General features: G+C 37.1%; 2 protein-coding genes across 2 annotated transcripts in view; one reads left to right on the plus strand and one right to left on the minus strand.

The window, feature by feature from the left end:
- Positions 1–3,224, minus strand: part of WIF1 (WNT inhibitory factor 1) — a 72,093-nt gene extending 68,869 nt beyond the window's left edge. Inside the window, exons 1-2 of the mRNA XM_023225138.1 lie at positions 2,703–3,224; positions 2,075–2,214 (exon numbers count right to left, since the gene is read on the minus strand). Of these exons, the coding sequence (XP_023080906.1) occupies positions 2,075–2,214; positions 2,703–2,850 (288 nt within the window). The 5' untranslated portion in view covers positions 2,851–3,224. The remainder of the gene's footprint in view (positions 1–2,074; positions 2,215–2,702) is intronic.
- Positions 3,225–15,039: 11,815 nt separating this feature from the next.
- On the plus strand, positions 15,040–23,883 carry LOC111551266 (MICOS complex subunit MIC26-like). The gene is made up of 3 exons (XM_023225143.1): positions 15,040–15,047; positions 23,234–23,460; positions 23,516–23,883. Exons 1-3 carry the CDS (start codon positions 15,040–15,042, stop codon positions 23,881–23,883), a joined length of 603 nt encoding a protein of 200 aa, XP_023080911.1.
- The last annotated feature ends 3,749 nt before the right edge of the window (positions 23,884–27,632 follow it).

Below are 27,632 nucleotides of genomic sequence, written 5' to 3' on the forward strand. Positions count from 1 at the left end.
AAAAATAAAATAATAATATTTTAAAGCATCTTGCTGCTTGGTATTGTGTAGATTATTCCCCCTCCCCACATTTTCCCCAGAAAGCAGATTTTATATAGTAAGTTGTGGTAACCTATTCAAAGCCTAATAAGTAGAGAGAGAAAGGTAGCTTAATTGAGGTGCTAACATTGTCCTGCATCATTAGATCATTCACATAGGTGAGCAACACTCAAGCAGGAGAAAAAAATATTACAAACTTCATCTTCATGCCAGTTCCACTCTCCTCCCTAATCCCTTACAGGACATATTCCCAAGATTGTATGACATGTCAGTCCATTTTGTACTCACCAATATGCCAATATTTGCAAACAAGGATTATACTATTAAGCAATAGGGGAGGCAACATGGAATTTAAGCCTTTGCTTCAAATTCTATTCTTCAGCAGACAAACGTAAGCGAGAAAGAGATAGACAGAGGAGGGAGGGAGGGAGAGAGGGACGGGGGGGGGGGGGGAGAGAGAGAGAGAGCGCGAGAGAGAGCTATTGGCACTTTCTGCTTCTCCTACAGTTAACCAGTTACCAAACCCTTTCAGCTGGAGGGGTGCAGTTCAAGCTACCTTTTAGTAGTTCTTATGAACCCATAAAGGTATAGGTTAAAAAATGTCTTTTCAGAAATATAGAATTAATTGGCCATTTAGTTAATGATCATCTGATGAGTGGTCAACCACAACTAAACAGATTCAGCTGAAAAGGAGATAATGAAAGGCCATTCATTGGTTTATTACTGATTTCACAATATTCCCCACTTAATTGTTTATAAAGTATCTATGAAGAGGGACCTGTAGGGAGAAAAGGAATAATCTCCCTATAGAGCAATAGAAACCTCAATGAGCCTATCTGCAAAATGGGGGTATTAACAACAGATGACTTTCCTGTTATAAACCTCAATGAATCCAAAACTTCAATTTTTTTTTTTAACCACATAGCAATGGAAGTGATGAAGGGTCTAGATTTGATCATTTCAGAAGAAGAAGAAAAAGAGAACAGACTTGAGGGGAAAAAGACAGCTAAAATGGTCATGTCTATACCATAACAGGTAATTAGAGGGAAACAAAGTGGTTTCTCAATTCAAAATAGTTATTTTTTTATAAAGTGTTTTCTGTATCACATTCTTCTTGAAAATAATCATTTAAGGAACTTTAGAATAAAAGGACCTCAAAATGTGGTTTTAATTATAATTATAATGATTTTCATAGTAGACACATTTACCAACTAATAAGCCCAATGATTTTCATAGTAGACACATTTCACCAACTAATAAGCTAAAGAATTTATTACTTACCATTTGTCCTCTAGAGTAAATTCTCCAATTGTATAAAAGAAATTAAATTCACACAAGCATTTTATTCTTTCTTTCTAAAATTAGAAGCCATAAAATGTACAAAAGGTAACATATAAAAGATGCTAATGTGCTAAGGAATAAAAGGAATGCTTCTTCATAAAAAATAGATTGCAGTTTTCTTTTCCATATGAAAGCATTTAAAATGGTAACTTGAAAACGTAGGCTGCAATATTTTACAACTTTCTTACATGACACCTTATGGGTCTAACTTCTACCAGAAATATGCAACATTCATATTCCAGTGAATAACATTCAACATACTGGCTTTTTAAAAGTGCACAATGTCAGAAATACTTATAGACTTTAAAATTTGTTGTAAAGTATAAAGAATGTCACAAGTGATTAGAAACTACTATGGGAAAAGAGTCTTTTAAGTATGTTAAATTTTAGTGTCAATGATTACAGAAACACAGTGATGTTGGTGTTGCAAATCTTTATATTTCCAGCAGCCTCAGGACACTGAGTCTTATCAGAATAGTGGGCTTAGGCACATGGCTTACTCTTTTCTTTTGAAAATCATTAATTTATATGGCAACTTGAAATAAATGGAAATTAATTCTTTATTTGCTTTGGCAATCAGATGAGAAATTTCTCTTAATAACTGTAAAATGTGCCAGGCTACACACTGTACAGTACTATTTCCACCTGCCATAAGGCAGTGGAAGTATTAAAGGGTAATTTTCTCAGAACTTACCTGCCCTGCAGCTTGCCAGGTAAAATTCATGGAATGGATATTGACAGGAATAGCTGGCATTCTCTGTTGCGCTTTTCTGAAATCATGTGTAAAAGGTGCCATTTTCCCCTCTGAAACAATCAGGATATCTTCTTCAAATCCTGGTTTTTAAAATAATACAACGATCAAACCAGGTAGACTTGAAATCATCTAAATCAGAAGTTTCAAGCAAAGAGAAAACTAAATAATTAGTATGGGTCATTTCTGTTCACAAGGCATCTGCCTTCGGTACCATCAACGCTACTAAGATTAACTGTCCTCCGTGGATGATGAGAATGATGTCAACAGACCCATGCTTTCACGGAAAAGGGATGGACATGGAGTTAACCGATGCAAACAAATGCTGGGTGCATCTAAAAACGCAGGGCTATAAAAATTAACAACAGCACGACCAGAACACTAGATCAGCTTTGGTTTCTTAAAAGAGAAGTTTATAAGCTTTCAGATGGAAAATCTCTAATTAAAAGGTGGGAACACTCTTTTATGGAAATTAAGTTTTAAAACACACGAAATGCAGGTATCCCTCCTTCTTGAAGAGTGGAGAGAGAAGGACATAGGCAGGGGAAGGCGCTGGACGCGGGGGCCTTACCTATGAGTACTCTCGCCTGGTGAGCATCGATCCACAGGTACAGGCTCTCCTCCCGCGGCTGCCCGGCCTCCGCCCGTAGTGCCAGCAGGCACAGGAGGATGCTCCAGAGCCAGAGAGCGGCGGCAGCGAAGGCGCTCCTCCGGGCCATGCTGCTCAGGACCTCCTCGCTGCGGGGGAAACTCCTCGTGCCGCACCTACGCAACCTGGGGCCGTCAGATCCTCGGCTGCGCTGCAGCTCCCTCAGCCAGAGCTGTTCCCGCTTAGACGGCTGGGACCGTCGCTTCCCAGCCTGGGTGCCAAGAAGCCTGCAAGAGCAGGAGGAGGAGGGGGCAGGCAGGACTGGGGAGGCGGGGTGGGGGGGATCAGCGGGCGTGAGCCGTGCAAGAAGATGGGGCGCGGGCGGGAGTGGGGGTGGCAGAGACGTAAGACTGGCAAAGCTGGCGAGGCCGGCAGTCAGCGGGGCAAATAGAGCGAGAACAGAAGAGCGGGAAGGGCTGGCGCAAGCGAGGTGCAAGCCAGGAGTGGGGCCTGCAAGGCCAGGCCGGCCGCCACTTGGGGGCGCTGTGGGGTCCCCCGGGGGCGGGGCCGCGCGGGACCCCCGAGTCAGCGTTCACAGCGCGGTGAGCCCAGTGGAGCGCACGCGAAGTGGGCGTGTAGGGCTGGCGAACCCGGAGAAGGGCACTCAGAGACCCCTGGGACGTCACTCGCCTCGGGCCAAGGGAGGCTTCGCGGGAGGGAAATGGGGAGAGCAGACAATGCTGGGCTTGACTGAGCGCTGATGATGGTGATGGTGAAGAGGGTGATGACTTCTGTTCCTCCTCTGGCGCTCACTGAAGGCGCAAATTGCCGATTGTCTCCCTTTCAGCCGGCAGGATTCCTCTCTCCGCCAACCCCTATGCGCTCTGTTCTGCGATTGGCTGACACTTTGCGCGTTCCCAAGGAGCTAAAACTCGAGGCTCCACTGTCCAGTGGTCTGATCGCAGGCACTGGCCTTGGCTCGAGGGGCAGGGCGTTCAGCTGCTACTTGCCCGACACCCAGCAGTTGGGGAGGCCCGTCTGTCTCCCTGATAACGCGGCAGTGCCCGAAAGAGTGCCTTGGGCCCTGGTTGATAGCAGTACCCGACCCTCGGGGGTAGGGCTCCACTAACGTCGTGGATAGCTTCACGTTTGCTGATATTTTTTAGAAGTTGCTGAATTCGGCCGGGCTCACGCCTGTAATCCCAGCTCTTTGGGAGGCAAGGCGGGCGGATCACCTGAGGTCAGGAGTTCGAGACCAGCCTGGCCAAAGTGGTGAAACCCCGTCTCTACTAAAAATGCAAAAATTAGGTGGGCGTGGTGGCGGTGACCTGTAATGCCAGCTACTCGGGAGGCTGAGGCAGGAGAATCGCTTGAACCAGGATGTGGAGGTTGCGGTGAGCCAAGATCGTGCCACTGCACTCCAGCCAGGGCGACAGAGCTAGACTCCGTCTCAAAAAAATATAAATAAATAAATAAAATAATACATTTTTTTTTTAAGTTGCCGAATTCATAGGTGCGTGGGGGCAAAACCAAGGCTCTGGCCTCGTCTGTGAGAAGCATGCTTGGCCGGCAGTGGGCTGCAGCATAACCTATCCACCTGGCCCAGCAGAAAGAACTTATTTTTGCCTCCTGCCTAATTCCTTGGATGAGCAAAGAAAACAGAAGCAAAAGGGTTTTTTTGTTTGTTTGTTTGTTTTGTTTTTAATAAAAAAAAAACTTAGAAAGTCTTCGGATTCAGAAAAGGTTCATTTACTTGTCTTTGTTCTTTAGTACCCAATGCTGTGACAAATGCCTCAAGGATCAAATGTCTGGGGCTGGGCGTGGTGTTTCAGTCAGTCCTTTGTAGAGTAGCAGATGCCTCAAGAGGGAAAAACAAACAGAAACAACAGAAGAGAAGCTGGACATGTGCAGGCATCAAGTTAAATCAGTGTTAGGTTCTAAGAATATGGATTTCCAATAAGGAAATATTTGCAGCTATACAACCAACCAATAGAAAAAAAAAGGAAAAAAGGAATTAGATAAGAAGTCTATGACTGATTTGAACTTGCAGTGTATTAATTTTTAAAGTACTTTTATTTTAAGTGCTTACTTACTCCTCACAACTCTTAAGTAGGTACTACTATTATTCTCATTTTACTGACGAGGAAAGAGGGCTCAAAAAGTCCAGTAAGTTGACTGTGGATATCCAGCTGGTAAATGAGAGTAAGGGTTCAAATCCCAGACACTCTGACTTCAAAGCCCATTCTCTTAGTAACTTATACCTCATAATGATAAATAAATCATAAGTCTGTTTGCATCCAAAGCTTTGCAGTCATTCTTCCTTTAAAATAAAAATATTTACCTGTTTTCCAACATTTCATTATTTTTTATTTCTGTGAATATTCATGTATATAATGTATGAACATTAGGCTACTTTTAAAACACTTCAACATTGTAATGCCAGTGTCACCCAGGTGAAGATAATAATTTCACAGCACAATAGGCATTTTCTTTGACTTGGAGTGTGTGGTTTTAATTTAACATTTTTTTTCCTAGTTCTGCACAAACCTCTATGGCTCTTGGTGCAAGGACGCCCTCTACAGGTTTTCCTAATCAAATACTAATTGAGAAGTACTCACACAATTTATTTTTTGGTGCAAGAAAAAGAGGAACTCAATTCTCTCCTAATTCAGTTTCCTCTAAGTGAAATTCTTCTGCAGCAGTTGAATTTGGTGTTGATAACAATGGTAATCTATCTTGCTATAAGCACATTGTTTTCCTTCCAGAATGGTTATTTTCTGTTTACTTCCCTCCAGCAGAGGATACTTAGCAAAATAATATTCTATTAGAGATAGATAAAGAAAAATGCTATTTAAAAATTTTTTGATATAAGCTCATTTGGTTATTAAAGGGGAGGAAGGAACATATGTTGTGTTATGCAAGAGAAATTTTTAAGAGTAGCAGCATGGATCTTTTTGTTGGGAGGTCCATCTCTAAGAGATGAATCAGGCTTGACCCTCCTTTCTGTTGTTAAGGAGCAGTTAATATAGCTATTTCATTAAGAATTAAGTTTTTAAATTTCTTTAAACAAACACGTGACAATATTTACTAGCATATGATAAAAATTTGGAAATAATGTGCTTGGCAAGTCAATTTCATTTCATTTGGAAATTATGCCATTTATTTTCCAGTTCATTATGCTTCCTTTCCTTGTGCGATTCCCTCTCACCAATTATGTGTGCAGGCAGCTTCATTTATTTGTTCATTAACTCATTTGCTTATTCAACAAAGATTTATTAAACACCTATTATGTGTAAGACACTGACCTGGAAATTATAGTACAAATAAAACATGATCATAGCCTTCAAAGTGCAATAGAGCTACTAAAATAAGTAAGACAAGCACCTAAACAGACGTAATGCAAGGCAGAATGTGGTGATTGTTGATAAGGCAGAAAGACTGGAAATTCATAGAAGAAATCTTGTATCTAGAATTCTGTACATTTGTTCATTCATTCATTCATTCATTCATTCAAAATATATTTACCCAGTGTCTGATGTATGCCCTATATAAGCACAGGGGATAGAAAGGTAAGTGAGAAGACAGTCCTGCTCTCAAAGAACTCTCAATCTAACAAGAGAGTGTGTTGAGAATAAACAATAGGGAGGGATGAATGTCATGGTGGGAAAATGCACAGGGTATTTTGGGACTGAGGAAAATCCCTCGAGGCAGACTGGGTTCTGGGAACACTTTCTAGAGTAGAGCGTACTTGAGCAGTCTTGAAGGTCAAAAGGTCAAAGGGGAGTTGATCACGCAAGGGGGAAAGATAAGGAACACCCATGCATAGACAATGGCAATAGTGAGAGCAAGAGACATGAGAAAGAATGGCACCATGCAGGATCTGCAGGTGCTGACCCTGTAGTATGATGAGCCTGGAATGGGAGGGGGAGGGAGCACCTGGGGATAAAGCCCAAAATGTAGGTAGGACCTGGTTATGGAAGATTGTGCTGAGGACAATTCCAAATAATTTGTTTAGGGTCGCTGTCCTCAAAGAGGTGAGGCGTAACTCCTCACTCCTGAAGTGTGGGATGTGCAGAGTGACTTCCTTTTATAGCGTGCAGTGTGGAAAGTGGGGAAAGTAACAAACCTGATAAACACTATTTCAACTAGGTGATCAAGAGCATCAGCAGTGATGAGTCATGTGGAGAGTATGTGCCCTTGATACGATGTGATGAGGATGGTACTTTACTTCTGTGATCTTGCTCCTGAAAACCCATAACCCCAGTCTAGTCACAACAAAAATATCAGAAAAAACCAACTGAGGGACATTCTACAAAATTCTGATCAGTATGCCTCAAAACTGTCAGTGAGGCCGGACGCGGTGGCTCAAGCCTGTAATCCCAGCACTTTGGGAGGCCGAGACGGGCGGATCACAAGGTCAGGAGATCGAGACCATCCTGGCTAACACGGTGAAACCCCGTCTCTACTAAAAATACAAAAACTAGCTGGGCGAGGTGGCAGGCGCCTGTAGTCCCAGCTACTCGGGAGGCTGAGGCAGGAGAATGGCGTGAACCTGGGAGGCGGAGCTTGCAGTGAGCTGAGATCTGGCCACTGCACTCCAGCCTGGGTGACAGAGCGAGACTCCGTCTCAAAAAAAAAAAAAAAAAAAAAAAACTGTCAGTGAATAAAAAAGTAGCTAAGAGGAACCTAAAGACACATGACTACCAAATGTAATGTCCTATCCTGGACAGGATCCAGGAATAGAAAAAGGACATTAGGTAAAGCTAAGGAAATGTCAGTCAACTACTACTAACACTGTATCAATATTGGCTTATTAATTGTGACAAATGTACCATTCTAATGTAGGATGTTAGTAACAGGGAAAGTTGGGTGTGGGGTATATGGAAACTTTCTGTACTATCTTTGCCATTTTTGCTATAAATCTAAAACTGTTCTAAAATATAAAGCTTATTTTAAAAATTAAAAATCAAGACTTGAATATGTTTAAAAAATCTTAGCTGCTGACATTTGAAAAGCAGATTTTTTAATTAAAAATTTGATTTCTGGCTTCTCTTGAAAATGTAGAGATCTGACAATATTCCCTTCTGACAAACAATCAGATGGTGTGAGTAGTGGCTGCTCTTCAAACAGGGCTAGCGCGCCCAGTCCTTACAGTTGCACTATTCCACCTAGCATGCTTTGCTCTTTTACTTGACCATCTAGGCTTCCATAGGCTCCTGAGTTTGCCATGCATGTCCTGGAGACCTGGAGGGACAGGGAAGACAACGGTATCTGAGGGGGCTGAAGCCAGTGCTCATCTTGGAAGTGCAGTTGTGTGGGAACCAGGGCAAACACTGCTCTAGAGGTAGGTCTTGTCAGTGTCCAGCCATTCACTCACCCAGGCAAGTTGCCAGAACTATCTTGGTGACTGCAGGCATTGGGACTGAGACTGGGGCATATCAGCTGCACCCTGAGCTGTGTCTTGGAGAAGGAAGGAGCAGATACCCCTCTACTACACTGCTGTGGAGAGGGAGACACAAGATAGTAAATGAAAAGGGCAAGTTGGCAAGGATTATGCTTAAAAAATAAACTCTCTTCTTATACAACTATATATAATAGCTATACATAACTATGGATAGACTATAACTGTCTATTCTATAATGTCTGAAAGTTTATATAACAAAATATTTCCAGTGGTTACTTATAGGAAGTAGGAACACGGATAGGGAATGATTTTCCATTTATGCACAAATGTTTTTCTGATTCATAGTAAAATGAGCCAATGCTTTTGTAATTAAAAACCATTTTTAAGAAGATAAAAAGGTTGTTTTATGCCTGTTTCAGTGGTTTCTCCTGAAGTAGGCAGCTGTCAACACCTAGGTTATCACCTCTTGCTATGCAGCTTGCACACTTTACCACTTAAGAACTGCACATCACAACACATGACAGCTCATTACTGAAGCACAGCATGACTGGAGCATTCCTCATCATCGTATGTGACATTCTTGCCCTTCTTTCTTCACATGATGGCATTGCCAAGCAACCTAGCATATCTTGTCTTCCAAAAACCATATCTGTTCTTTTTTGTTCATCCATGCTGTTTTATCCTTATGACATTTAATGAAGGATTTTTAAATATATGATAGGGAAGAAAGGGAATACAATTTCATTGCCCAATAGTGGAGGGATAAGAAAGTAAATTAGAGTATCTTCATAGGAAGAAGTATTATTGAACTATTAAAAATTGATGTTCTGACAGATATTCAACCATGAATCTATCACCACAATAAAGATAATAGATATTACCTATCACTCCCAAAAGTTTAACAAAATATACACTTTAAATATGTGCAGTTTATTGGATGTCCACTATATTTAATTAAACCCATTTTAAAGAAATTTTTTAAAATAGTGTTTCATCAGGAAGAAAAAATGGTAAATTGAACTGTATTAAAATTAAGAACCTGTTATCAAAAGACAGTATTGAGAGTGAAAAGACAAGCCATAGAATAGGAGAAGATATGTGGATGTATGAGACTCTTATCCAGATCATATAAAGAATTTCCACAAATCTACAAGAGAAAAGAGAGTCCAGTAGAAAAATGATCAAAGGCTTGAACAGGCACTTCGTTAAAGAACATACCTAAATACCAATTAGCACATTAAAAATGGCAACTTCATTAGCCATCAGACAAATGTGAATTAAAACTACAGTGAGAAACCTCTTTAGACCCATCAGAATGGTTAAAATGAAATAGAGAGAATATATGAGGTTAGTGAGGATATGAAGCAAACAAAACTTATATGCTACTGGTAGTAATGTAAATTGGTACAACCATTTTGGAAAACTGAAAAGAAGTACTAAAGCTGAACCCAGCAATTATACTCTCAGGTATAAGCCCAACAAAAAAAAGATTCTCTCTCTCTCTCTCTCTCTCTCTCTCTCTCTCTATATATATATATATAGTCATCCAAAGTCATACAGAAATATATATGTGTGTGTGTGTGTGTGTGTGTGTGTGTGTGTGTATATATATATATATAGTCATTCAAACACATGTTTATAAAATCCCTGTTTATAATGGCACCAAAATGGAAACAACCCAAATATCTATTGACAGTGGAATGGATAAAGAAATTATTACATATTTATAAATGGAATATTACATAGCAATAAGAATAACAAATTGTATTAGTTTTTGTGATTAAAAGCAATGGTAAAAAGTCGCAATTACTTTTGCCCCATCCTAATAATTACAACATTAATGACTCTTGAAAACATCATGTTGAGTTAAAAAAGCCAAAATGTACATACTTTGGTTTTAAATATGATTCCATATTTTAAAAATTCAAAAATATGAGAAACTAACCTATGATATTAGAAATCAAGATAGTGATAACCTTTGAAGAGTGGTAATGATTGGAAAGGACATAAAAGAGGCTTCAGTGGTACTAGTAATGTTTTGTTTCTTGATTTGAATCTTGGCTACATCAGAATGTTTCTTTTGTGAAAATTCAGTAAGTTGTCCGCTTGCGATTGATGTACTTTTCTATATGCATGCTATAGTTTAATAAAACATTTATTAAAATTAGAAAAAATCATGAATGGGCTAGAAGAAAACATGGGCAAATGTACTTGTAAGTTTAGAATGGGGAAGGGCATTTTAAGGAAGACAATAACTATTTTTTAAAGATATATAAATTTGGCCAGGCGCAGGGGCTCATGCCTGTAATCCCAGCACTTCAGGAGGCTGAAGTGGGAGTATTGCTTGAGCTCAGGAGTTTGGGACCAGCCTGGGCAACATAGTGAGACGCCCATCTCCACAAAAAGTTTTAAAAATAGCCAGGTGTGGTAGCATGGGCCTGTAGTTCTAGCTCTTGGGAGGCTGAGGTGGGAGGATCTCTTGAGCCCAGAAATTTAAGGCTGCAGTGAGCTATGATCACTTGCTACACTCCAGCCTGGGCAACAGAGCAAGATTATGTCTCCAAAAAAAAAAAAAAAAAAAAAAAGATGTATAAATTTGACCTGAAAAAAGTTTTAAACAGCTATGTAGCAAAACCCACCATAAACAAAATACTAGGGAAAATATCTGCAAAAACATGACAAAGGGAAAATTTCCTAAATTTCTAAAATGTATGTACTAACCAGTAAGTATGCCATCCAGTAGAAAAATAGACAAGGATATAGATGATTAACAGAAACAGAAAGACAAAAAGATACTTCATTCATAATGAAAGAGAAATGTTGTTTTGTTTTACTGATTGCCCAAATATAAAATACTGATAAATATAAAATTAAACAAATTAAAAAGTAAATACACATAAATATTATCAAGAATATAGGAATCAGAAAATCTAATATATTATTGGTGAGGGTGTAAATTGATTCATCTTTTTTGGAGAACAATGCTCTATTTCCCAATATCCGTAAAAATTCGACATCCATATATCCTTTGACTCAATAATTCCACCGCTAGGAATATGAATATACTTGAAATATACTGACTTCTTTCTAATCTAAGTTCTAGCCTTCTACCCATTCCTACATTCAGAAAGTTATCACAGACACAGACATCTTAGAACACAGACACTTGAAGCACTAAAAAATTCCATGGGTAACAGAAGTCCTATATAAAGAAGTTTAATTCAGAATAAGCCTCAAATAATGAAATGAGACAATTCTGACATACTGCTTTGATGAGGCCATTTTGCCTGGAGTGGGAGTGGGCACACCATATTCACCCATCCTTTTGACAGAATTGTTTTGGTGTCAATAGGAACATGACTGCCACTGCCACAAAGGAACCCTCATTTCTTCTTTCCCTGAGATTTTCTGTGTCTGATGAGGCTGAGGAATGGCAAAAAGCTGAGGGGTGTGGTGAAAACATCTAGTTCATATATTATGTGAGAAAAAATATTGAAAATGTGGTCTATAAACATTCTAGAAACAAATTTAGGTAAGCATTTGGCAATCTTTCTAAACAAAAATATTAAAGCCAGAAGCCACATAAAAGATAGTCTGTCATCTATCTTTGCCTTTTATGTGGTTTCTGTATATGTGCATATCTATATATCTATATCTATTTACCTGGATATAGTACATATCTATATAGATACCTCTATTTATATAGATACAGATATATAAATATAGTTATTGGTGTAGGTATAGATATACTCAGTGATTCCAGCAGAAAAACGTTAACGGATTAATTAAACAACATTAAAGTATTAAAGAAACAACATTAATGGATACATGATGTCCTCAGGGGAAAATGTTGGGTTAAAATCCCTAATATAAGGCAATTCTTGCCAAATTTTTAAAAAAGAGATAATTTTTAAAGAAAATGATTATCTTAAAAAATCTTCAATATACAGGCACTTGCTTTATTTTAAAATTAAGCTTCAAAAGTAATTATTAGTAGATGAAAAATGGTTTAAACTTTATTGTATAATTTAGATAAGGTCTCATCAGATGAGTCTTTTGGTTACAGCTCTCTTGGTCCTGTGGGAACCTCAATGAAAAATGTTGTCTGACACTGGAAATAAGAGACTTGAGAATATTTTTTAACAAATTTTGACAAAAGAATTTTTTAAAAAAACTTTATTTATGAGACATTACTATCATCAAGAAAGGAGAAATTGTCTTTCTAATTGCCAGGAATTAAGATTTAAACCATCAAAGACTATACCAAATCTACCTTGATTTAGCTCAAATAAAACAAACAACAAATAAACAAATTGCCTATCAAAGTACTCCTATACCCTGAGCAGCATTGGAAAATTAGCCCGATAAGGAAGGAAGGAAGAAAGTAGGATTCTTATCAAGATCTGGGCAGATCTTTCACGAATAAAAGCTAACTGCAAGGCCAAGCTGGATATTTCTTGATTCACTTTAGGAAAGTAGATATAATATCTACTTATATATAATATCTATAATACAGTAGATATTAATATCTACTATATTAATATTTTGTAGTTAGCTGATGAGTGTTTTGACCAACGTGAGTTACTAAGTTAGACTCCCCTCCCTAATTTTTCTTCCAAATTATCCAGATCCAAGTACAAATTATCTGGGTAATGTAGACAAAATAAGAGGTTTGGTCTTGCTTATACAACTAGCAAAATCAGACAGACCTTCCAGGAGGCTCTCATCCATCTACTCCTCCATTTTGACTATATCTTACTTCTCTAGTGCCTTTGTTAATAGCACATGTGCTTCATGATAAAGAATCATAGTTCTGGATAAAAGCTTGAATACTGCATGTGATGAATTTTTTTTATTTGTATGTTGAGTACTTGAGTATGTAAAAATAAAACTGATCTATATGTGACTTTAAATAAATTTTTAAAATTTGTAAAAGAAACAATGTTCATCAAAATTAAGTAAGATATACAATAAAATGCAATACTGCAGGTTAAAATGGTGTCTAATTAAATTTGTTGACACACAGAAAACAATAGATGTTAGTGTGAATGCATGAAAAAGGAATGCTTATAACATTGTTGGTGACAACGTAAATTAGTGCAACCTCTACGGAAAACAGTATGGAGATTTCTCAAAGAACTCAAAGTAGATCTACCATTTGATCCAGGAATCCCACTATTGGGTATTTACCCAAAGGAAAATAATTTTCTTTTAAAAACAGCTTTATTGAGAAATAATTGATATACAAAAAGCTGTACATATTTAATGTGTACAATTTAGTGTTTGGACATATGCAAACACTTGTGATATTATCACCACAATCAAGGCAATGGACATATACAGCATCTCCCAAAGTTTCCTTCTATTCCTTTGTTTTTGTTTCTGTTTTTGTTTTGTGTATGTATATGTGTGGTAAGGACACTTAATATATTGTTAAGATACACCCTCGACAAATTTAGAAGCGCATGATACTGTATAGGTACTATGTTGTACAGCAGATCTCTAGAACGTATTCATCTAGCATAACTGGAACTTTATACCCATTGAACAACTCCACATTTTCCCCACTCCCCTGCTTCGGAAACCACTATTGTATTTTTTGCTTCTGTGAGTTTGACTATCATAGATACCTCATGTAAGTGGAATCATATGGTATTTGTCCTTCTGTGATTGGGTGATTTTACTTGGCATAAATGTCCTCCACGTTTATTCATGTTATCACAAATGATAGGATTTTCTTCCTTTTTAAGGCGGAATAATACTCTACTGTATATATTAAATATATACAATATTTTCTTTATCCATTCTTCTGTTAATGGGCACTTGTGTTGTTTCTATATCTTGGCTATTGTGAGTAATGCCACAAAGAACAAGGAAGTGCAGGTATCTTTTTAGAAACAACAACAGTAGGCCGGGCACGGTGGCTCACACCTGAAATTCCAGCACTTTGGGAGGCTGAGGTGGGTGGATCACGAGGTCAGGAGATCGAGACCATCCTGGCTAACATGGTGAAACCCCGTCTCTACTAAAAATACAAAAAATTGTCCAGGCATGGTGGCGGGCGCCTGTAGTCCCAGCTACTCGGGAGGCAGAGGCAGGAGAATGGCGTGAACCCGGGAGGCGGAGCTTGCGTGAGCCGAGATCTCGCCACTGCACTCCAGCCTGGGCAACAGAGCGAGACTCCCCCTCAAAAAACTAAATAAATAAAATAAAATAAAAACAACAACAGCAACAACAACAAACCCAGAAGTCCTGTTTTCAACTCTTTTAGATATATACTCAGAAGCAGAAGTGCTGAATCACATGGTAGTTCTATTTTTAATTTTTTAAGGAACTTTCGTACTGTTTTCCAGAATGACTGCACCATTTTACATTCCTACCTACAGTGTACATGGTTTCCAATTTCTCCACTTCCCTGACAATACTTGTTATCCTTTGCGTGTGTGTTTTTTTTAAATAATAGTCATTCTAAGAGGTGTGAGGTTATATCTCATTGTGGTTTTGATTTGCATTTCCTTGATGATTAATGATGTTGAACATCCTTTCATATACCTGCTGACCATTTGTATGTCTTCTTTGGAGAAATGTCTGTTTAAGTCCTTTGCTCATTTTTAAATTGGGTTATTGGTATTTTTGTTACTGAGTTGTATGAGTTCCTTATGTATTTTAGATATTAACCTCTAATCAGATTTATGGTTTTCAAATATTTTCCCTCATTCCATAGGTTTTCTTTTCACTCTGTTGGTTGTTTCCTTCACTGCACAGAAGATTTTTAGTTTGATGAAATCCCACGTGTCTATTTTTAATTTTGTTGTCTGTGCTTTTGGGGTCAGATCCAAGGAATCATTACCAAGACTAACATAAAGAAGGCTTTTTCTTATGTTTTCTTCTAGGAGTTTTACAGTTTCTCATCTTATGTTTAAGTCTATTTTCTATGTTTTACGTTTTTAGGTTTCATATTTAAGTTATATATATATATTATTTCATTTTATTTTTTATTTTTATTTATTTATTTTTTTGAGATGGAGTCTCACTCTGTTGCCCAGGCTGGAGAGCAGTGGTGTGACCTCAGCTCACTGCAACCTCCACCTCCCAGGTTCAAGTGATTCTCCTGCCTCAGCCTCCCAAGTAGAAGTTTTATATTTAATCCATTTTGAGTTGATGTTTGTGTATAACATAGAGTAAGAGTCCAATTTCATTTTTTTAATGTGGATATACAGCTTTGCCAGCATCATTTGTGAAGAGATTACCCTTTCCCCATAGTGTTTTCTTGACATTTCGTTGAAGATCATTGGCAGTATAGGCATGGGTTTATTTCTGGCCTCTATATTAAGTTCCATTGGTCAATATGTCTGTCTTTATGACAGACATATTTATTGATAGCTGACCTTTAATAATGCTATGGCAGACTCCAAAACAATCATCAATCAGTTTTAATTACTGTAGCTTTAGCATATATTTTAAATAAGAAAGTGTGATAACTCCAGCTTTGTTCTTCTTTCTCAAGATCTCTTTAACTGTTTGAGTTCCTTGTGGATGAGTATTAATTTTATAATTTAAAACAATTTTTGTAAAAAAATGACAGCAAGATTTAGGTAGAAGTAGCATTGAATCTGTAGATTACTTTGGGTAGTATGTACATTTTTAACAAGATTATGTCTTTTAATCCATGAACATAGGATTGTGTCTTTTAATCCATGAACATAGGATGCTCAATTATTTGTGTCTGCTTTAATTTCTTTCATCAATGTTTTGTAGTTTTCAGTGCACAAGTCTTTCATCCCTTTTATTAAGTGTATTCCTAAGTATTTTTTTCCATTTGATGCTATTGTCATTGGGATTGTCTTCTTGATTTCCTTTTTGGGTGGTTTGTTATTAATGTATAGAAATGGACCTTTTGTTTGTTTAATTTGTATCCTGCAACTTTATAGCTTCACTTATTAGCTTCAAGAGTTATTTTTTTTTTCCATGTGTGGTGTCATTAGGGTTTTTATGTATAAGATTATGTCATCTGTAAACAGGGAAATTTTATTCCTTTTTTTCCAATTTGGATTCTATTTATTTATTTATTTTTGCCTAATTGCTCTGGCTAAGACTTCTATGTTAAATAAAAGTGGCAATAGTGAGCATCCTTGTCATGTTTCTGATCTTAGAGGAAAAGCTTTCACTTTGTCACCCCTGTGTATGATGTTAGCTGTGGGCTTGTCATATATGGCCTTTACTATGTTGAAGTATATGGCTTCTATTCATAGTTTGTCTCTCATCTTTATGAAAGCATGTTGAATTTTATCAAATGCTTTCTCTAAATCAACTGAGTTAATCATGCAACTGTTATCCTTCATTCTGTGTATGTGGTGTAGTACATGTATTGATTTGAATATGTTAAACCATCCTTGCATCCAGGGAAACAACTCATTTGATTATGGTATATAATCCTGTCAGTGTGCTATTACATTTTGTTTGTTAGTATTTTGTTGAGGAGTTTTGCATCTATATTCTTCAGAAACATTGGCATGTATTTTTTTTTCTTGTATGTCTTTGGCTTTGGAATCAAGAGAACACTGACCCCATAAAATAATTTTGGAAGTGTTTTCTTCAATTTTTTGACAGGGTTTCAGAAGGATTGGGATTAATTTGTCTTTAAAGGTTTGGGAGAATTCACTAGTGATGCCATCTGCTTCCAGGTGTTTCTTCACTGGAAGGTTTTTAATTACCCATTTAATCCTCTTACTCATTATTGGTCTGTTCAGATTTTCCAGTCTTCACGATTAAATTTTTATAGGTTGTACATATCTAGGAATTTATTCATTTCTTCTAGGTTATCTAATTTGTTGACAAACAGTGATTAACTTTGAATAGTTACGTTACTTGAGATTTTCACTTGTTTCTTTATGTCGTTTAATTGTAATATCTAAATCTTTTACATTCAGCATGTATAAAGAAGAGAAAGTAAAACTACTTCACTTTGTTTAAAAAATATTTAATTTTTTTCAGAGAGATGGAATCCAAATTTCATGTCTCCCCACAAATGATGATTGTTTTGGAGTCTGCCATAGCATTATTAAAGGTCAGCTATCAATAAATTTGATAAAGTCAAGGCTTACAAAGACCTCTCTCATTTTTCCAAGAATACCAAGGAACTGAATCCTCTCTGGAGCCTTGTTTACAACATATTATAGTTTACAGAATTTCACCTTCTCTTTGGGCACTTAATACCATTTGGGAGTCAATGTAGTGTCATTGAAAGAACACAAACTGTGTAATCAAAACTTCTTCCACTTCCCGTCTCACCTCCTAACCTTCAGTTGAGTATGTATTTGAGGACTCATTATTTGATTATTTACTTCAGCTCAGATTCAGTGTAAGGAATACTTCCAGCTTCAAAGTACCCTGAAATATAATACACGTTTCATGAGTGTCTGTTAAATATATATTGAGAAAGTTAATTCAGTGTTTGGTTGGTGCTCTCTTGAAAGTTACTAGTTTCTTTCAAATTACTATAGGCAGTCTGTGAAAATTTACTCTAACTCAGGTTGTTCTGATAATATAAATGCCTGCGACATTCATCACTCATTTGTATGGACCCACATAACTTATTCCCAAGAGCTGTTTGTTCTGCCTTTTGGAGACTGCAATAGAAAGTTTTGTATATTGCAAATAGAAAGGCATTTGCTCTGCCTTTGTGATAGACAATGGGGGCACAGGTCTAGGTTCATCAACCTTAGCAGCACCAACTAGAATCTTAAATAAAGCAATGTAACTAAAAACCCTTTCCATATGCTAAAAGCAAAATGTTTATAATTTAAAAACTTTTTACCAAATACCTTATATATTGTGAAAGTTGCCTTATCGATTACTGACAATCCCACTTTATCATGGCATATGAGTCTTTTAATGTGTTGTCAAAATCAGTTTGCTAGTATTTTGTCTAGGATTTTTGCATTTATACTATTCAGAGTATTGACCTGTAATTTTATTTTTAAATAAGAGTTGAATTCAGCCGGGTATGGTGGCTCACTAATCCCAGCGCTTTGGGAAACCAAGGCAGGCAGATCACTTGAGGTCGGGAGTTGGAGACCAGCCTGACCAACAAGGAAAACCCCCCTGTCTACTAAAAATACAAAATTAGCCAGGTATGGTGGTGCATGCCTCTAATCTCGGCTACTCGGGAGGCTGAGGCAGAAGAATTGCTTGAACCCGGGAGGTGGAGGTTGCAGTGAACCGAGATCACACCATTGCACTCCAGCCTGGGCAAGAGCGAAACTCTGTCTCAAGAAAAGAAAAAAAAAAAGGTGTTGAATTCTGTGTCTTGCACTCATTCTTGAGAATACTCAAGTTTGCTGAGGCATTTTGCCCTGGACCACCTGAACATGATACATTTTCTTTCCATGTATGGGAAATCAAACAATAACCAGATTGTGTGACTGGCTTCATTCAGATAAATACTGAAGAGCATTTGTGCCAGTGATAACCTTCTTCTTAGAAAACTGTAATTATAGAATTTTAAAAAGAGATCTTCAACATTTCAAGGGAGATCAGCTAATTATGAAAGGAAGACCTAATGAGGGGACAATACCTTGGCAGATTTAACACTAAGAAGTTGGTTTTGTGCAGATGAATCCAGTCTTATTAACTTCTAAGTTGATCAGGACCACAGAGATTGTTTCAGGCTAAAAATACTCAGAACTGGTATAAACACAAATGATTATTTATTAATCTCTATTTTGTGTCTGTATGTGTGGTCAGTCAGTGGCAGTTACAAGATGAGACACAAGAGAACCTCAGGAAAACAAAATTTATTGTACTCACAGGACCCAGAAACAGGAGGCTCAGCAAGCCACACAAGGCCACATGTGACGGAGAGCCTAGGCTATGGCCTTTATTGGGGCTTCCATGGGAGAGGCAAGGTAGGGCAAACAGCCTAGGATTGGCTGTTTGAATAATTTCAGGAGGCTCCAAACTTTAAGGATAGTCCTTAGCTGCCTGGTACCTAGCCCTGGAATGATTAAAGGAAAAGAATATTTCTTCCTAGGATGTAAGGGTAACAAAGATGAGGTATGGCTCTGAACTGGTTGGTTTGCATATCAAAGGCATGTTCTTTTTGCTATTTCTAAGAATTATCTTGACCCCAGGAGTAGTAGTTTCTCTCCAGTAAGAAACATTTTTAAGCTGTCAAAACATTATAATTTAGAGAAAATAAATAAATATAAACAATACAATATGCAATATGGGAAATCTATTTCTAGAGACTAGAACACGAAAGTAGCACTTCAAGATATTCCTTTCCTAGTGTGAACTTATCTGAGAAATTCAACTGGTAATCAGAAGATTGGCGAACATTAATCCAGGATGATTATCCGGCATGAGATTACTAGATGGCAAAAGAGATACTTCATCTTGGCCAGTGGGTCTCAACTGTAGCCCACTAGGAAGAATTTTAGAAATTTTTTGGTTGTTGAGACTGGAGAGTATTTTGGGCTCTTACAGGTATAAGCCAGGGATGGTAGATGTCCTGCTATGCTTGAGATAAGACCACACTGGAATTGTCCCAAGTCTATACATTTTTTGATTGCCCCAGTGGAGATTCATGTAGATGAAAAACCTACTCATACATAGCCGAACCCTAGAAACCTAACTGCATTTTGCAGTAAAAAACACTTTTTTTGTTTGAGACAGAGTCTCGCTATGATGCCCAAGCTGGAGTGCAATGGTGCCATCTCACTGCAACCTCCACCTCCTGGGTTCAAGCAATTCTCCTGCTTCAGCCAAGAAGCTGGGATTACAGACATGTACACTAAATTTTCCAGAACTACAACTCTTGTGGATAATAAGATTCTCTGAAAAGTAAGAAAGTAAAATCCTACTTGGTTTTGTTCTGATCCATACCAAGAATTGTTCATATTTCATAAAAATCACATCATCACACCTCCGTTTTTTTCTTTTTATTTTCCTGTATTTTTTAATGCAGAACAGCTTCTGATCTTGTTATGTCCCTTAAAATGAAAACTTTTTCATCAAAGTAGATGTAAGCATTTCATTACTTCACTGTGCTCAACCATTTTCATTGTGAATACCTGTTATTTTATTAATTGATTTTTTTGCTTCTTTTATTTATGTTAGAGTAGTATATTGATTTTTTGAATTTATATTTGTCAAAGTAGATAATATTATTTATGGATTCTATTTGAAGATTATAAAGAGATAAGAGCAGAATATCTGTTATAAAGAGGCAGCCTTGGCTCATCCTGTAAAGTCTATATACTCTATGATTCCATTTATGTGACGTTCTAGAAAATCAACAGAATGGGGAAGACATCAATGGTTATCAGGGACTAAAGGTTTGGGGGAGGGTTTGATTACATAGGAGTAGCATGAAGGAATTTTTTTGGGGGAGGTCAATGTTAACTGCTGTGAATCTTGACTATTGTGGTAATTACGTGACTACTTGCAGTTGTCAAACATTATAGACATATGCACCAATAAAAAAGTGAGTTTTATTGTATATAAATTTTAAAATAAATTTAAATAATTTTAAAAACTGGAGGATAAACAGAAATAAAATCCAGAAAATAAAACAACCAAAATGGTGGCATTGAGTCTCATGTTAAAAACCACTGATTATACCTTTGAAACCCATGATGACATTCCTGCCTCCAGAAACAGTTCACATCTTTAGTGAATGACCTACTTATTCCCGTCAGGGCCAATTTCATTCTCCTGTGACTAGTGTCAGCTATGTGGAGAAAAAAATCTTTTTTTTATTGAATTCATAGTAATGAATGAACTATATTTCAACCAAAGCCATCAACGTATTGGCAGTCAGAATGAAAAATTCTAGTGATCTTTTTATTATACTATGTTGCCATACTAGTTTTGTGCTAAAGTGGAAGAATACCGTGAATTCTTACGTTTTTCCATTCATTGCCAGCATTACCCCACTAAAGTAAAATAAAATAAAATACCATTACTCATATTATAGTGCCACCTGAGTTTACTAAGAAAGTAGGAAAAAAAAAAAAAGAAAAAGCGATTTTCTTAATAACATTAGCATTCACATTCCTAGAAGAAAAGTGTACTGTAATGTCACTTCTATTGACAGAATATACAAGTCTCTTGTGTTTTTATCAGGTGTTTACAACAGGTCAGTGTTTTGGCTAGGGTGTTTAATGCTTTTTGCCATTTATAGTATATTCTGTAGCCTTCTAAAACTGCTTTGGGAAATTTTAACATGTAGAAATGTTTAGTTCACTTATTGCAGGCAATTAAAATAGTTAAGGGAGGAACATTAGCTAATAAAATGTCTTAATTTGGATAATATCCAAATAATAGGTGTCACAATGATGAATTAATAGCTCTTTAAATTGACCTGCCAAACAGCTATTCAACCAATTAAGCCACGTGAGTAACTAGCAAGAATATAACATTTAGATGACTATTAATTGGTACCTATGCTAAGAACCTGTAATTCAAATTCAGTATGTTTGGCTTTCTAAAAGAAGAACCAAATAAATATTCGTTTAATAAATTTGCTTCATAGCAATTGACACTGGAATTGAGTGTGAATTCAAATATTTTAGAAATAATAAATAAAATGTACCTTTATGGACTGTAAACTGAATCATGGATTTGAAGGCAGGATCAGAGTTCTTCATGCCCACATTGCACATTGCAGTATCTGTGGCACATAGCCTTCAAGAGGTATCCTACTTCAGCTACTCATGACTGAGTTTGCAATCATCCTGTCCACCATCAATTTAAAATTGGTAGTTTCCATCTAGCAGGGGGGTAAGTGGGGTAGAAGTATAGACGAAATAAGACTGTCCGTGAATACTCAATAAGATAAATATAAACTGAAACTTCTCCTGCTAGTTATGGTGGAATAACTGGTACTGGACTTGTCCTCCTATTGCAAACAACTAGAAAATTGGACTATCTGAGGGGACCAGGAGTGGGGAGGCTGAGGCAATTGTAATTTGTAGAGCAAAGAACTTAGAGAATAGAGCTGTGGAAGGAAGGAATGAAGGAAGGAAAGAAATAAAAGGAAAGAAAGAAAAGAGAGAGAGAAAGGAAGGAATGGAGAAGAAAGAAAGGAAGGGAGGAAGGGAATAAGGAAAGAAGAAAGGAAGGGAATAAGGAAGGAAGGGAAGAAGGAGAGAAAGAAGAAAAGATAGAAAAATAAAGGAAGGAAGGGAGGAAGGAAGCAAGAAGGGAGAAAGGAAGTAAGAAAGGATGAGAGGAAGGGAGGTAAGAAGGAAGAGTGGGAGGGAGGAAGGAAGGAAAAGAGGAGGGGAGGAAGGAAGGGAGGAAGGAAGATAGGAAGGGAGGAGAAAGACGGGGGAAGGAAGGGAGAGAGAAAGGGAGGAAGGAAAGGAAGGAGGTGGGGAAGGAAGGAAAGAAGAGCTCAAGGAGTCTGTGTAGAACTCACAGACTTCTGAACATTTTTAAGGGGAAACTTCACAATGCTTTTTAAAGAACCGCTGGAAAGCTATAAACTGAAAAATTCCCAGAGCCCCCACAGAAGTCGGAGACATTTGGGCCGGGCATGGTGGCTCAAGCCTGTAATCCCAGCACTTTGGGAGGCCGAGGCGAGCGGATCATGAGGTCAGGAGATCGAGACCATCCTGGCTAACACAGTGAAACCCTGTCTCAACTAAAAATACAAAAATTAGCTGGGTGTGGTGGCGGGCACCTGTAGTCCCAGCTACTCGGGAGGCTGAGGCAGGAGAATGGCGTGAACCAGGGAGGCGGAGCTTGCAGTGAGCTGAGATGGCGCCACTGCACTCCAGCCTGGGTGACAGAGCGAGACTCTGCCTCAAAAAAAAAAAAAAAGGAACTAGGAGACATTTGAGTTCCAACCAACCAAAGTGAAAAAACCTTATTGAACACCTGGGGCACTTATTAGAGACTCCAGAAGGATAATCCTTTAATGGTAGGGTTAAACTAGCTCTAGAGTAAAGGGTTCCCTAGACCCACCCTGATGAAGCTTTCCAAAAAGATTCAGAAGAATAAAGATAATCTCCAGGTAAACTAACTCCCTTCAAAACAAAATTCAAACACTTTAAAGAAAGATTTTCCTTCTGGAGCCGTTGCTGCCAAAAACATGCCCAAGGTTAATTCAGAGGTCCATGGGGTCAGCTAGCCTGAGCTTGCTCACCTTCAAAGTCTATGCAGCTGCAAAAAAGGACTCACCTCCCAAAAAGCCCAAGAAGGCTGATGAGCTTTCATTCTACTTAGTTCCCAAGGGTCAATATAAATATGTGGAGGACTTAAGAACCCAGCTGGAAGAAAGCATCTCTCAGCTCCGACATTATTGTGAGCCACATACAAGTTGGTGTCAGGAAACATCCTCCCAGACTAAGCCCAAGATGCAAAGTTTGGTTTAGTAGGGATTAGACAGCTATGAATATCTCCAAAATGTATCCTCTGGGTTTTTTTTCCAAGACTTGGTGCTATAATTTTGCTGGCCTTGTTGGACTCATTTTGACTACAGGTTCAAACATAAAGAAGCTGGTGTATCCACCTGGTTTCACAGCATTAACTGCCTCTATCTATCATCCACAACAAGCCATTGTATTTGCCCAGGTCAGCGGGGAGAGATTATATGATTGGGGTTTACAAAGATACATAGTCATAGAAGATGTATGGAAGGAGCACTTTCAAAAGCTAGAAAATGAGAATTCACCTATAAATAAGAAGAAAATGCCATGCTTTGCCCATTTTAATCAGTTATATGTAAGCATTGGAATCTCCTTACAATAAACGAGGGCTTCTACAGAAAAATGGCAGAGAAGTCAGTATTGAATGTATTAAATTTGCATTCTTCTTCAGGAAAATCTATACTAGGCCTCTGTTATCTTGAGTGATGCTGTCCCACAAGCAAACTAATCTGAAATCCTTTCACCTAGAGATAATGAACAAGCCTTAGAACTCCTCATTCTCATGTTGCTATTTATTTACATAATTAAAATCCAAGTAAAAGAAAAGAAAATTTTAAATGCAGACATTTAAAGCCTAAAATTTGTATACTAAAATCAATATACAAAAAAGTATTAATAGGCATGTGAAGAAGCAGGAAAAAGTACGGGACAAATGAATCAATAGAAAAACACCAAGAAATGACAGCAATAATGAAATTCACAGATAAGGACTTTAAAACACCTATTTAAAATATACTCAAAAATTTAAAGGAGGCCGGGCACGGTGGCTCACACCTGTAATCCCAGCACTTTGGGAGGCTGAGGCAGGCGGATCACCTGAGGTCAGGAGTTCAAGACCAGCCTGGTCAATATGGCAAAACCCCATCTCTACTAAAAATACAAAAATTATCTGGGCATGGCGGTGCACACCTGTAATCTCAGCTACTTGGGAGGCTGAGAATCGCTTGAACCCAGGAGGCGGAGGTTGTAGTGAGCCGAGATTGCACCACTGCACTCCAGCCTGGGTGACAGAGCAAGACTCCATCTGAAAAAAAGAAAAAAAAATGTAAAGGAAAATATGAATATAATGAGGAGAGAGATGACATATAAAAATAATACAATTGGAACTTTTACACTGAAAAATGCAATATCTGAAATGAAAAAAATTAACTGGATGGGTTTAAGAGTAGATTAGATACTATAGAAGAAAAGATCAATAAACTTGAAGGCATAGCATTAGAAATTATGCAAACTGAAGCATATAGAAGGAAAAAAGAAAAAATAGGGCCTCAGTGATATGTGGAATAATATTATGCAGACTTTCACAAATGTATTTGAATTTCTGATAAAAGGGAGGGCAGGAAGGCAGAAAAAGTATATTTGGAAAGATAATTTCTGAAATATCTCCAAATTAGATGAAAACTATAAACTCATAGATCCAAGAAGCTCAACAAATTGCAAGCAAGATAACTCCCCAAAAAACAATACCAAAGCACATCTTAAACTGCTAAAAACAAGTGATAAAAAGAGAAAAATCTTAAAAGCAGGCAGAGAATAAAAGACATATTACTTACAGGGAAATAAACTTAAAAACATCTTCTAGAAAAGAATGAATTTTACAGTGCCAAAAGGGCAAAAAGAAGTCAATCTAGAATTCTACATTCAATGATAATGTCCTTCGATAAATTAATATGAAATAAAAACTTTTCAAACAGATATTGAAAAAATTGGCACCAGAAGACCTTCATTTCAAGAAATACAAAAGGACATCTCAGGCTGAAGGAAAATTAAAACCAGAGAGAAATCAGAAGTGCTAAATATGTGGATAAATATAAAATAATATTTTCTCTTTTTAAAATTCCCTTGAAAAAGAATTGACTTTTTAAAGCAAAGATAATAACAATGTACTGTGAAATTCATAATACATAAAAATAAAGGCTATGACAACAACAGCACAAAGAATGAGAGGGTGGAAATAGAAATATCTATTGGAAGGTTATTATATTTGAAGTAGTACAATATTATTTGAAGGTGAATGTGTTAAGTCAAAGATGAAGATTATAAATTCTAGAAAAGACCAGGCTTGGTGGCTCATACCTGTAATCCCAGTACTTTGGGAGGCCAAGGCAGGTGGATCACCTGAGGTTAGGAGTTCAAGACCAGCCTGGCCAACATGGTGAAAGCCCATCTCTACTAAAAATATAAAAAATTAGCCGGGCATGGTGGCAAGCACCTGTAATCCCAGCTACCCAGGAGGCTGAGGCAGGAGAATCGCTTAAACCTGGGAGGCAGAGATTGCAGTGAGCTGAGATTGCGCCATGCACTCCAGGCTGGGCAACAGAGTGAAACTCCATTAAAAAAAAAAAAAAAAAAAAAAAAAAAAAAAAAAAATCCTAGGTAAAGTATCAAAAATAAATAAATAAATAAATAAATAAATAAATAAATAAATAAATAACCAAAGAAGTGTAGCCAATAAGCTACTCTTACAGGTTAAATGGAATACTAAAACATAGTCAATTAATCTAAAACAAGGAAAAAAAGGACATAGAACAGATGTGGCAAACAGAAAACAAATAGCCAAATAGTAGATTTAAAGGTAACCATGTTATTAATTACAGAAACTATAAATGTCCAAACACCCCCATTTAAAAAGCAGAGATTGTCAGGATTTTTAAAAGGAAGACACAATGATGCTGTCTACAAAAAACAGTATTTTAAATATGAAGACTCACATAGGTTAAAAGTAAAAGGATAGAAAAAAACATACAACAAGAAAACACTATTTATAAGAAAATTGGAGTGGATTTCTTAATATCAGACAAAATAAACTTCAGGACTACAAATATTAGTGGAAAAATTGTTGAAGCTGGGTGACTGATGAAGGACAGTTCATGATACTGTTCTATCTACTTTTGTTTATTGTTGAGATTTTTTACAATAATAAAATTGAGAAGTGAGAAATGTGTTAATACAATCAAACAAGACTCTTTTGTGTATGTGGGTATGTGTGTGTGTGTGTGTATGTGTGTCTGTTTGCACTGAATATACTCATCACTTATTTTGGTTACCCATTCTGAGACAAAAATAGCTTTACTTTTTTTGTATTAGCAGCCTTATATTATAGAGACCAATTTTTTTCCTTTATTACTTTAATTTCTCTTATAATGATTATAATATACACATTTTTGAAATAATGACACCTAGGGACATTAGGAGGGGTTAATAATTCTCCTGGTGAATGTGGGTATTAAGTTCTGGAAAACAGTGGTGGATTTCAGTTTTATAGAGTTCCTAGAATTACTACTTATTAAAACACTGTTTGGAACTCATATTTTATAGCTATTTTTTCAAATAATACAGAACAGAAAAGAATGCTTTTTGTTATTAACAGAATGTTTTTCTTTTTTCACAAAAAAAGAAAAGCAATTTGATAAAAAGGCATATAATTTACATGACAATAAAACACATCACAAGTGTTATAAATAACATTTAGCCCAGTATTGAAAGGATTTTATCATTTAACTTCCTTTCTCTCTATTATTTTTTATTCTTACAATAATTTCATACAGTTTATCACAGATAGGTATTATTTTATTTTCAATCTCAGCAAGGTTTTGTAGATAAGCACCTAAGCTATTCTCATATTCAGAAGTCAGAAACAAAATATGTCTATATGCATTTTCTTTTCTAATTCACTAGTTTTCACTCAAATTTCCATCGGAAACTGAAGGATAATTTTACCAAATATACTGCCTCAGACACACAGCATTTTTTGTTACACAGTAATTTTAACATTGTATATTTTCATGAAACCATACAAAGCCCTTTGATATGGTAAGCACTTCCATGAACAGAAACATAGCTTTATTTGTTTTAATTTATTCCCTGATTTGTTTTGACAAGGATTTTTAAAATGTTTTAAAAGATACATTGGATATAACTTTTCCAGCCAGGGATCATCTTAGCGTCTAAGTCAGAACACATCATTGCACACCTCTGCTCAAAACTTGCCAAGAGCTTCCTTTCCCTTCCAGGAAAGAGCCTGTCAGTTGCTTACATTACTCACATTCGTGGTTCTCAATCCTGGCTGCA

Source organism: Piliocolobus tephrosceles, chromosome 10 (genome assembly GCF_002776525.5).
Source record: "Piliocolobus tephrosceles isolate RC106 chromosome 10, ASM277652v3, whole genome shotgun sequence".
Lineage (NCBI taxonomy): Eukaryota > Metazoa > Chordata > Mammalia > Primates > Cercopithecidae > Piliocolobus > Piliocolobus tephrosceles.

Coding starts and splice junctions, on each gene's coding strand:
- LOC111551266 (XM_023225143.1), top strand. Junction 23,461..23,515: donor GCCACATACAAGTTGGTGTC/AGGAAACATCCT, acceptor TTAGTAGGGATT/AGACAGCTATGAATATCTCC.